Source organism: Sorex fumeus, unplaced genomic scaffold, assembly GCF_029834395.1.
Source record: "Sorex fumeus unplaced genomic scaffold, SorFum_2.1 ptg000009l, whole genome shotgun sequence".
NCBI classification, from domain to species: Eukaryota; Metazoa; Chordata; class Mammalia; order Eulipotyphla; family Soricidae; genus Sorex; species Sorex fumeus.
Window position 1 is genome coordinate 28,974,870 of NW_026606066.1, and position 11,121 is coordinate 28,985,990.

The 11,121-nt window shown below is 55.3% G+C and overlaps 2 protein-coding genes across 3 annotated transcripts; both read left to right on the top strand.

The window, feature by feature from the left end:
• Positions 1 to 1,399: 1,399 nt before the first annotated feature.
• Positions 1,400 to 2,814, top strand: HOXD9 (homeobox D9). Its single transcript, XM_056110405.1, has 2 exons — positions 1,400 to 2,225; positions 2,573 to 2,814. The coding sequence occupies exons 1-2, from the start codon at positions 1,421 to 1,423 to the stop codon at positions 2,812 to 2,814; spliced, it is 1,047 nt and encodes a 348-aa protein (XP_055966380.1). The 5' UTR covers positions 1,400 to 1,420.
• A 6,102-nt stretch (positions 2,815 to 8,916) lies between these two features.
• On the top strand, positions 8,917 to 10,220 carry HOXD8 (homeobox D8). Of its 2 annotated transcripts, none has more exons than XM_056110410.1 (2): positions 8,917 to 9,511; positions 9,907 to 10,220. In XM_056110410.1, exons 1-2 carry the CDS (start codon positions 8,917 to 8,919, stop codon positions 10,200 to 10,202), a joined length of 891 nt encoding a protein of 296 aa, XP_055966385.1. In that variant the 3' UTR covers positions 10,203 to 10,220. The 2 variants fall into 2 exon arrangements, with proteins under 2 accessions (XP_055966385.1, XP_055966386.1); XM_056110411.1 differs by having other exon boundaries at positions 9,910 to 10,220.
• The last annotated feature ends 901 nt before the right edge of the window (positions 10,221 to 11,121 follow it).

Here is an 11,121-nt window from a genome sequence, read left to right on the forward strand (position 1 = left end):
CCCCACCCCCACACTTGATTTGCGGGGCATGAATTGGGCCCGCAGCCCTTGAAGGCAGCGCGAGGCAACTGCTAGAGTGCGGTACTAACTAGATCCTTTGGCCCGTTGCGCGCCGCAGCCTTTGTCTGTCTCGCTTCCAGCCAGGCTTCCCAGGCTTTGTACCATGGATTTGGGAGTGACAATGGGCATTTGCCTCAGATTCAAGGCTGCCTGGCCTTAACCCCGGAGGCAAGAAAAAAAAATCCGGAAGAAAGGGCCCAAGAATCCCACCATTTCCTAGGCTGTCTCTGGAGTCCACTTGCGGGACACTAAATGGGAATCACGCGGAGCCGCCCTGCCCGGGAAGCTGCGGCCGGACCGGGAAGGCTGACGGCCGCGAGTCGGCCCTGGCACGGGGGTTCTACCCTCTTGAGTGTTCTCTTTCAGGGCCTTCCAGCAAAGCCGGAAAAGATGAGGCACCCAGGCCGCTCCGGGTGGTGCTGACTCGCCCTCCCGCCGGGCCCTTCGGAGGGTGGTCAGAAGCCCCCTGGGGCCTCCACCGCGCCCAGCGCGCAGGACCGGTGCCCGCCGCACACCCCGCGGTCCGTGGCTGCGCGCTCTCAGCCTCACGTCGGGGCTGTGTGGCTGTGCGGGCGGGTGTGAGTGTGGCAAGGGGAGGAGGGGGCCCTCCGAGCTGCTCCATCCGTCCGTTTTATTAGGGACACATTAATCTATAATCAAATACACCTCATAAAATTTTTATTGAAAGGCATAATATCATTACAGAGGTCTTCCACCTGTTTTAAACAACACGACAAGCTGTGCGAGCGCGTGTGTGGGGGGACGCGAGGGCGGGGTGGGTTTGGGTCGGGCGCAGGGCACCCGCAGAAGCGCTCCCCTCGGGCGCCAGGGGGCCGCCTCCTAAGGCCGACCGGCCTCGGGCCCAGCCCGGCCCCGCGCGCCCAGCCGGCTGCTCGGGGGACTCTGGCCAGCGCTCGGGACGGCTCGGGGCGCGCCGGCGCCGAACCCAAAGCCTAAGCCTGGGGGGCCGCAGCCCCGGGGGGCCCGACCGAACGACCCAGGGCGGCCCTTGGCGGCGAACAAATAGTCCCCAGCGCCTCCAGAGGCCGCACTTGGGCGCGTGGTCCCCTCCGCCACCGCCGCCGCCGCCGCCTCCGGGTCGGCGGAGTCAGGCGCACGGGCCGGGCCCGAAGGCTCTAATTGCCACGCTTATGTTGATGATGATTTTTTTTTTTTAAATCTCAGCAGCCCCCAGTTTAGCGGACTGATTTACTCCGGGTATTGGTAAATATGATCACGTGGGCCGCGCGACCAATGGTGGAGGCTGCAGCCTGCGAACTAGTCGGCGGCTCGGGCGCCGGCGGGGAGCGGCGCGGCGGCGGGCAGTGTAACCTTGGGTGGGAGCGCACGGGGCCTCAAAATGTCCTCCAGTGGCACCCTCAGCAACTACTACGTGGACTCGCTCATAGGCCATGAGGGCGACGAGGTGTTCGCGGCGCGCTTCGGCCCGCCGGGGCCCGCGGCGCAGGGCAGGCCCGCAGGTGTGGCCGACAGCCCGGCCGCCGCCGCCGCCGAGTTTGCCTCGTGTAGTTTTGCCCCCAAATCGGCCGTGTTCTCCGCCTCTTGGTCCACCGTGCCCGCCCAGCCCCCGGCGGCGGCCATGAGCAGCCTCTACCACCCGTATGTGCCCCCGCCGCCCCTGGCCGCCGCCGCCTCCGAGCCGGGCCGCTACATGCGCTCCTGGATGGAGCCTCTGCCCGGCTTCCCGGGCGGCGCGGGCGGCGGCGGCGGCGGCGGCGGGAGCGGCGGGGGCGGCGGGGGCCCGGGCCCCGGTCCCAGCCCCGGCCCCGGAGGCGCACCGAACGGGCGCCACTACGGGATTAAGCCTGAGACCGGAGCGGCCCCGGCTCCCGCCGCCGCCGCTGCCGCCGCCGCCGCCGCCGCCGCCACCTCCACCTCCTCCACTTCCTCGTCTTCCTCCTCCAAACGGACTGAGTGTTCCGCGGCCCGCGACTCCCAGGGGAGCGGCGGCCCCGAGTTCGCGTGCAACTCGTTCCTCCGGGACAAGGCAGCAGCGCCGGCGGGGGGAGCCGGGGCCGGGGCCGGGGCCGGCGGTTCGTCGGAGCCCTCGGCGGGCAGCGACCACCCGAGCCCGGGTTGCCCGCTGAAGGAGGAGGAGAAGCAGCAGCCGCAGCCACAGCCGCCGCCGCAGCAACTTGACCCAAGTAAGTGCAAAAGAAATTGCCCCCTGATTTATTGCTGAAACCTGGAAGGCTCGAATGTGCAAAACTGATAGTTTTACTAACCTATAAAAACGTCTAGACGCCTACCCTAGCCGGGGCGAGCAACACGCATCCATAAAAAAGCTTCCCATAACCACCTACCCCGGGCGCGCGGTTCGTCCGGTAAACTGCGCGGGCATGGAGGCTTTTGATGACAATTCCCCCCAAGTTGTGAAAAAGCGGCCATCCCCGGTGAAATGAATTTAACGACCTCTCTCCCCCCACCCTGTCGTCTCCCCCTGCCTCCTCTCCGCTCCTCGCTCCCCTTCCCCAAACCCTCCTCTTCCTAGACAACCCCGCAGCGAACTGGATCCACGCTCGTTCCACGCGGAAAAAGCGCTGTCCCTACACCAAATACCAGACGCTGGAGCTGGAGAAGGAGTTCCTCTTCAACATGTACCTCACCCGGGATCGGCGCTACGAGGTGGCCCGGATTCTGAATCTCACAGAGAGACAGGTCAAAATCTGGTTCCAGAATCGCAGGATGAAAATGAAGAAGATGAGCAAGGAGAAATGCCCCAAAGGAGACTGAAGCGCTGGCGCAGCGCGCGGCGGGAGCTCTCGGCTCCGCCAGGGCCCTGGGGTTCTTTGTGGGTGCTTGTATTTCCAGAAACTCGCCACCTTTCGGACATCCCCCCGACCTTTCTAGGTAGAAGTGACTGTGTGGTTGGTCCCCGTGAGGTTTCTGGGGGACTTTGTGTTTGCTCGCTAATGTATTGGAGGAACCAAGTGGCTTTGGGGTTTTGCCCTGTCCTGCTTCTTCTCTCTGTCCCTCCCTTCCCCGCCTGGTTTGGATCCCAAGGAAATACCCAGTTTTGTGCGTGCACGCTGGTTTGAGGACCCGCTTCTGTGTAAATGTCCCCCCCTCTTCTCCCTGCACCGTGTCTGGAAAGTGCTGTAGTGTAGCCTCCACCCCCCAAAGCTGCTCAAGCCAGGGCCAGGAGGGCCCAATTCGAAAAATGAAGGCACAGCGGAGACAGCGCAGGCCACCCGGCCGAATGCGGCCGGGTTGCCCACCGGTTACAAAGTCCCCTTTGCTCAGGGAACCCGCGGGCCCGCCGGGACTGGGATGCGGCCTAGCGAGGCGCCGGGCGGCGGGCGGGTCCGGGCTCGATCTCGGCGCTGGAGGGTCTCCCCGTGCACCTCAGCAAGTGGGGCTGCGCGGGTGCTGCTGGAGGATCAGTTGTAAATGTTATCGTTTCTCCCAATAAACGCTGACCTGATCGAATGGAGCTGCGCGCTGCCCCACCCGCTTGCCTGCTTTCTCCGTCTCGCTGCGGGGCATCACCCTCGGGATCTTCCACCCATCCCTGGAAGGGAGACCCAGCAACCCTGCTACCAATTCAGGGGCCCCCCATCCCAGAGGGCTCTCTGATGCGCCCTTTGTGGGACTGCCCCCCCACCAGTCTAGAGCAGTTCCCGGCGGGGGGGGGGGGTGGGGGGACCTGGCTGCCCACCTCCCCCTATGTTGGTCCCAGCACCTCTTCGGTGAAGTCTGGGCCCCAGGAGCCCAGCGTCAGGCGCGTCATGCGCGCAGCAGTACCGGGGAATTCTGGGGACCCTCGAAGCTTGGTATTCTCTTACTGGGTCCCTGACACACAGTGATACCCCACCCCTGTCCTTCTGTTCTTGGAATCCCAGCCCTTGACCCCCTTCTCCAAACAAGAGCAACCCTCAGAGCAACTCCAGCCGGGGCTCTGGCTCTGGCTCTGGCTCCGGGAAGGCTGAACCGGTTAGACTATGGTCCCCCCTCCTCCCCGCAGGAGCCCCCAAAGTGACCTTAACATATGAAAATGGTCAAGGCCCTCCTCCCAACCACCCCCAACTCCGTGCCCCTCCCCCACAGGCTTCTGGTGTGCTTAGCCCCCAGCTAGTCCCTCTGGGGCCCGCACTCAGAGGCTGAAATGAAGGTCATTGTAAGTGAGGGTTCGGCCCAGCACAGTCTTTGCAGGCCTGAGAGGTGGAGGCGTCCGACTGCTGGAATTGGGCAGAAGAGAGGAGGGGGGCATGGGGAGGACCCGCTGGCGGAGTTTTGGGGGATCCTGATGAAAGGGAGGGTTTGAAGAGAAAGCGAGGGGGGCTGGGAAGGAAAGCCAAGGCCCAGATCCGGCAGAAGGTGCTGCGTCCCCCGCCCCTGCCGCCAACCCGATACCTAGAGCTCTTTGAAAACAGGAAGAGCCAAGGTGTCATAAAGCCATCTTGCTGGCGAGACGTCTGGAGGTAATGAGTTTACAACGGGTCCGGCGCTTCACTTTGAAACCATCTCATTTTGATGTTTGTGTTTGTGGAAGTAAAGGAAAAAATGCAGACAAAACTCGGTCTTAAATTTTGGACAATAAAATATAAACAAAACTGCGTTGGTCTAAGAAGTCTGGCTCTTGAGAATCCCTGAGAGAGGTGTGAGCACCTACAAAATTATTTTTAAAAAAAAAGCTGGAGAGAAGAGACTGTATTTCTACCTTTTCAAAAATTGGCTATGTATTAGAAGTAACCTAAGGTAGGGTGACATTGTGACTATGGCAGTGATCTAGCTGGTTCCTTAAAAAAAAAAAAAAATCAGCCTCTTACTCCAGAACCACGGAATGATTGTGGGTCATTTATTCAGGTGAGGGTCTGGCAGTGGTGTGGTCGGTGGGAAGAGCTGAAGTTGCTCACTCATTGCTCCAAAGTTGGAAGAAATGTTGGAAATGAAATCTACTTGATTTTTAATAATTTTTCATTGTAATGGAACTGGAGGGAAATAATTTGAAAACGAAAAAAAATAACACCTAAACAGAAATATTTACTTTAAAATGTGAATGGCACGCTTTGTCAATCCATTTCATTCTGTGACTTTTAAAACAAATTTTAAATATTGTGCGTAGAAATTTCAATGAACACCGCCAGTAGGCTCTCCAGACAATCACTCAGAGATCCAGTGAAAAGCCTTTAATTTTATGTTCACAACCATCAAACACTGCAAAATGCAAAGCAGAAAAAGTACCAGAAGCAAAGAGTCGCTGCATATGAAAGTCAGTTAAAATAGCAAATATTCATGATTTAATGTTAACAAATTTAAAGGAAAAAGTTACTAAATTAAGGTCTGTAATTTGTTAGTTTTCAAACTTCTTGAACCTTCTCGGAATAAAAAGCCTGTTGCAGAGAATATTTAGAAAGTTGTAATTTTTTTTGTTAACTTTAGCCCATTTTATAATGTGGTGATTACAAAATAGGGACCTAATGTGTCTGGTAAAAGAATATCTGGAAGCTTGGAAAGGATGCTACTGGAAGTTCTTTGACATTCAGGAGCTCGTTTTGTGCACTTGACTTGTTGACAATCAAAGGGATGAAGCATTATTAGTGTCAGCAATTCAAGTCCCAGAGAAACTAGGGAACAACAAGGTTGGAATTGGTTTAAGGGGAAGTAAAACACGGTCGGTTCGAGGTTGCATTTGGCCACTAGAGAGCGCCGTTGCTCCATTTTGTAATCGCATAAAGTTGGAGTTGCAGCGGAGGAAGGTTTTAATGAAAAAGCTTTACTTCCCCCCCTCCCTAACCCCCCTCCCGTTCCTCCCCAGTTCTAAATTAGGGTAAATTAAACCAAAAAGAAGCCACGAGCAACGCTAGATTCTCCAGACGTGCATCTTGATATATAATTTTTCAGCTAAGCAAAAATTTCAGAAAATTTGGATTATGACACAGTTAAAACTATAAAACGTGAATAGGTAAGTGAACACATTTTATTGAATCAGAACCATGTAAAAGTATAGATCTTTGTTTAGGAAGTTATGATTAACTTTTTCTACTCAGGTTATAAACAGAGTGCTGGTGGTTTTGGTGGGGAATTGACATAGACAGTCACAAGAGAAAACCTTTTTTCTTAGTAAGACCAGAATGTGTAGAAGTGTATTTTGTATGTTTGTGCTTCCTTCCACGCTTTCCCAGGAATCCCACAGTTCTAGAAGATGCCTTGTATGAAGATCTGGGTTCCATCTATTTTCTCATTCCAATCCAGACCAACACATTTATGGAAGGTTTAAACAGCATATGCACATGCGCCAAGTAAAAAAATCACACAACTGCAGAATTTCAAAGCTTTATTTAAAAGGTTACTCTTTCAGTGGGGTCTTTGCAAGAGGAAGTCCAAGTACAAATCTTTAGCTGTCAGAATCAGTCCATTTGTCTTCGGATTTCAAAAGTAAGTTTTACCTGGTAATAACCAGCAGGAAACAGTAACAACAAATCTCACCCTCATCAATCCCACAAGAATCTTCAGTCCTTCCTAATTAAAAAATTAAAGCATGCCTCTCTCCTCTGCAGATTCACTGGCAATATACTCTCGGCTTCACCACTTTCAACTATTCCCTGTGAAAACAATGACACGTCTTAGACATTATTATCCAGTTATGCCTTCCACTTTATTTTCTCCATCTGCAAAATACAATAATCAGTCCACCTGGGCTGGTCTCAGAATCACACTCCCACTAGGCCAACCCACGAGAAAGGAAGGTAGTGGAACTCACTCAGGTACAGCACGCTTGGGGCCACCTGGGAGTTTGGGCTGTTCGCATTTGACGTGGAAAGCCCATTCGCTCATGCCCCCTATGGCTCCAAGGGCTTCTTTGCTAAGTTGGTTCTCCCAACAGGTAGGCCTCGGGTCCTCACAATGGATCATGCCCCAGGAAAGAGGGTTCCTTCACCCAGAACAGCCCAGGAGAAAACCGCAGTAGGAGAGGGAGAATGCACTCAATAGGGACCCTTAAATTTACTGGACGTTAAAATGGGGAGAGGGTATTTAATATGAGGAAGAGAAGACATCGGTGGTGAAATACCAGGTGGCTTTAGACTGAGCTTCTAAAATGAATACTATTTCTACAATTTACACTTGCCCTTAGGGAAAGTGCGTCTTCGCCTCCTCCTCCTCGCCATTCACAAGCTAGGATAGGCCTTCTTCCCTTTAGGGAAAAGGAACTCCTCAGAGAGGGCACCCACCTGAGCAGTCACTGCACAGGCTTGGTGGATGAACCAGCAACGTTTATTGAAAGACGGGGGCGGCCTGCGATTGCAGCCCGGGTGATCCGAACGCCTGTCCCGAGGCTCCATTCGGCAATTCGCGGTGTCAGCTCGGGTCCGCTCAGCTCCGCTCCCCGCCAGAATTGAGATCCGGGAGCCCCCGTGTCCTGCCCAAGGAAAGACCCATTCGGCGGCCCAGACCGAGTCATTCCTGCCCTGGAACGTTTCAGTTGACTTTTTTTTTTCTCTCTCTCTCTCTATTTACTCCTTCAGCAAGACTAAGTTCTCCCCCACCCTTTGCATTCTTGGGCCTCCCTCCCCCCCCCCCCCCCCGCGCCTGATGCTGACGTCTATCAAGGGTGAAATGATGGAAACTATATTCATGGGCATGATTTCCATTAAATATCAATTAACCTGAGGGCCTCAGCCAGGCGTGCAATGCGTCAAGGGTAAACGTCTATCTCATTTCCACAAGGCCCGCTAGGCTGACAAAATAAATAAATAAATAAATAAGCAAATAAATAAATAAAAGGAGCTTAACTTCGCTTTGATTATGCTAAGTTTCAGCCCCCTCCCTCCGGGCCTTCAACCAAGTCACGTTTTAAGACACAGAGAGGTCGGCTACGGTCTGGTCCGTCTTGCCCGTGGGCTGGCTGAGCCCGCGTGTCCTTAAGTGCAAAAGCCACGACCAACCTCGGTGGGATAACGCCGGAGTTCTGGGGAAGGCTCCACACACAACCTCCTGGGAGTGGCCGCCCTGCCTTCCCCCAAGTGTAAGGTTCTGCCGCGCCCCCGCCCCGCCAGCCGCGGCCCGCAAGCCCTCGGCCCCAGGGGGCCCCTCGAGCCCTTGGCAGTGCGGCTTTATGGGCCCCCTTTAAGGCCGGCGGAGGCATCTCGCGGCAGGCGTGAGGCGTCCCGTTGGGAGCGACGGTGTCGCCTCCGCGCGCGGATCCCTCCGCGCGGTTATCTCGCTCCCATCTCGCTCCCTCACCGCGCAGTGGCGTGGTGCGAAAATGCCTCGCCGGGGCGCACCGGGGCGGCAGCCTCGGCGGCGGCGGCGGCGAGAGCGGTGGGAGGGGGCCGCGGGGGGGGCGAGGTGAGAGGTGGCGGCGGGCAGTGGGTGGCTTTTTTTGTTGTTGTTGTTGTTTTTAACTTTTTCTCCTCTCTCTTGACCCTCCAGAGCGGGGGTTTGTAAACCGAAGCCAAAGCGTGTCCCCGTGGGCCGGGCGCACTTTTTTTATTTTTTCCTCGTCCCGGTGCGCTCCGGGCCGCCTGGTGCCTAAGAGGAAACAGTGGAGGCAGCGGGGCAGGTCACCCGGGGCGTCGGCGATTAAATTGCGGCCGAGCCGGCGCGCGCCGGGAGAAGCCGGGCGGGCGGTGGAGCGCGGGGGCTGGGCGAGGCCGAGGCGGCGGGCGCGCGCGCGCGAGGGGCATGAGTGCCCAGTAGCCGAGCGCCCGCGGCTGGCCTGGCCCTCAGAAGCGACGCGGGCGGGCGGCAGCGGCGGCAGCAGCGTAGCCCGGGCGGCCCGAGCCGCCGCCCCAGAGGCCCTCGCGGCAGTGCGGCCGCCGTGAGGCGCGCTCCCCGCCGGCTCCTCGCCGCCCGCCCGGGGCCGCCTCGCCTCCAGCCCGGGTCGCCGCCCCCATGAGCTCGTACTTCGTGAACCCGCTGTACTCCAAGTACAAGGCGGCGGCCGCGGCGGCCGCGGCGGCGGCGGGCGAGGCCATCAATCCCACTTACTACGACTGTCACTTCGCGCCCGAGGTCGGCGGCCGCCACGCCGCGGCCGCCGCGGCCGCCGCCGCGGCCCTACAGCTCTATGGCAACAGCGCCGCGGGCTTCCCGCACGCGCCCCCGCAGGTGCACGCGCACCCGCACGCGCACCCCTCGCCGCCGCCCGCGGGGCCAGGCTGCGGTGGTGGTGGTGGTGGTGGGAGCGGCCGGGGCGCGGGGCAGGACTACTTCCACCCCGGCGGGGGCAGCCCGGCCGCAGCCTACCAGGCCGCCCCCCCGCCGCCGCCGCCTCCCCCCTGCGGCGGGGTGGCCTGTCCCGCCGAGCCCGCGAAGTTTTACGGATACGATAACTTACAGAGACAGCCGATCTTTACGACCCAGCAAGAGGCCGAGCTGGTACACTACCCTGACTGTAAATCGTCCAGTGGTCATGTTGGCGAGGACCCAGACCACTTAAATCAGAGCGCGTCTCCTTCTCAAATGTTTCCCTGGATGAGACCACAAGGTTGGGATGCAGTTGTTTTTATTATTTATTATTATTTTTTTTTCTTTTTAAAGCGGGGAGAGGGGGAGAAATCTGCTTTCGTCTCACGTTCTGGCTCTGAAACTCGCCTTTCTGCTCCCTCTCTTCCTTGTGCACTTACAGTGGCTGTGTTTTCATAAGGTGGTGCAGACTCCCCCCACCCCCCAATAGAAACCACGTAAAGCTGATGGGGATGGCATCCCTGCAAGCCCCTTTGCTCCCTTTGCCTCCTAATCCCATGTAGATCCCAGCCCCAGCCAGTCGTGTATGGCTCACCCCCAGACTGGCCAGAGACCTCCATGACATCTTTAAAAATGTATCTTTCCCTCTTTTTTCCTTTTTATTTTCCCACCTCCACTTTTTTTTTCCTTCATTAGCAGCGCCTGGGAGACGGAGAGGACGACAGACTTACAGTCGTTTCCAAACCCTGGAGCTGGAAAAGGAATTCCTCTTTAACCCTTATCTGACCAGAAAGCGAAGAATCGAGGTTTCCCACGCCCTAGCCCTCACCGAGAGACAGGTGAAAATTTGGTTCCAGAACAGGAGAATGAAGTGGAAAAAGGAGAACAACAAAGACAAATTCCCGGTTTCCCGACAGGAGGCCAAAGACGGGGAAACCAAAAAGGAAGCCCAGGAGCTGAAGGAAGCCGGAGCCGAAGGCCCAACAACTTAACGTCTATCTTTAAAAATCTACCGCAGACTGTTCAAACTCATGGTCAACACATCTGGTGGACACCACCTGTGTTCTTTGTTGGAAAGGACTTTACCTGTATTTCAAGCTACCTTCTTGTCACTGCTCTTGAGGTTTCTTCACTTTGAGAGGAATGGGGGTATTTTTTTTTAATGTTTTTACTATTACATAGAAGCAGCCTTTGGGCTGTGCTATGTGAAAGTAATTTGATACCTTGTAGCTGTATTTTTATAATGATCAGTTGAAATGAGTTGGTGATTTGCCTCAACAACGTAAACTTCCTAATGATTAGCACTAAATAATTGAATATAAAATGCTTTATTAATCAGACAAGTGCACTTGAACATTTTAAATCTTTATGGTGAGTAAATTAAAAGAAGTCTATTAATTTTTTAAATTTATGCCTGCAGAATACTTTATATTATTTGATTAAAATGTATTATTTATGGGTTTTTTTCCTTTCTGCTTTTAAAACAAATGGTTCTTGTGCCCTTTGTTTACTCCTGAAAGGTTTCTTAGAATATTTTGTAAAGGGAAGATCTCTTTTCTCGGGGAAGTTTTGGTGAAATACCCAAAAAGCACATGTTAGCTGAAGAGTGTAAGGTGTAGTCCCCGCTCTCCAGCTGCTTTAAACCAGGAAATTATTGGGCCAGTGACACAAGTTTAAAGACAGTGTCAAAGTGGACATTAGTTTTTCCATATACACATTATGTCAATTTAATCATGTAGTGTGAATGAATACTTGAAAAGCCAATTATAATTTTTTTCACTCATTAACTTTTTACTCTGGCAGGTCCCTTGTGGGATTCCTCTTGTTTCCCAGCCTACTTTCGTTTTGAATCACACTAAATATTGCCTGAAATCTCTAGGTCTCTAGTCTGCGGCCTCTTCTGTGCCGCTA

What these genes read in the sequence shown, in the direction of transcription:
- HOXD9 (XM_056110405.1), top strand. Translation starts at nt 1,421, where the DNA reads ATGTCCTCCAGTGGCACCCTCAGCAACTACTACGTGGACTCGCTCATA. An exon ending in GCCGCAGCAACTTGACCCAA is followed by an intron (nt 2,226 to 2,572) that starts GTAAGTGCAAAA and finishes TCCTCTTCCTAG; the next exon opens with ACAACCCCGCAGCGAACTGG.
- HOXD8 (XM_056110410.1), top strand. Translation starts at nt 8,917, where the DNA reads ATGAGCTCGTACTTCGTGAACCCGCTGTACTCCAAGTACAAGGCGGCG. An exon ending in TCCCTGGATGAGACCACAAG is followed by an intron (nt 9,512 to 9,906) that starts GTTGGGATGCAG and finishes TTCCTTCATTAG; the next exon opens with CAGCGCCTGGGAGACGGAGA.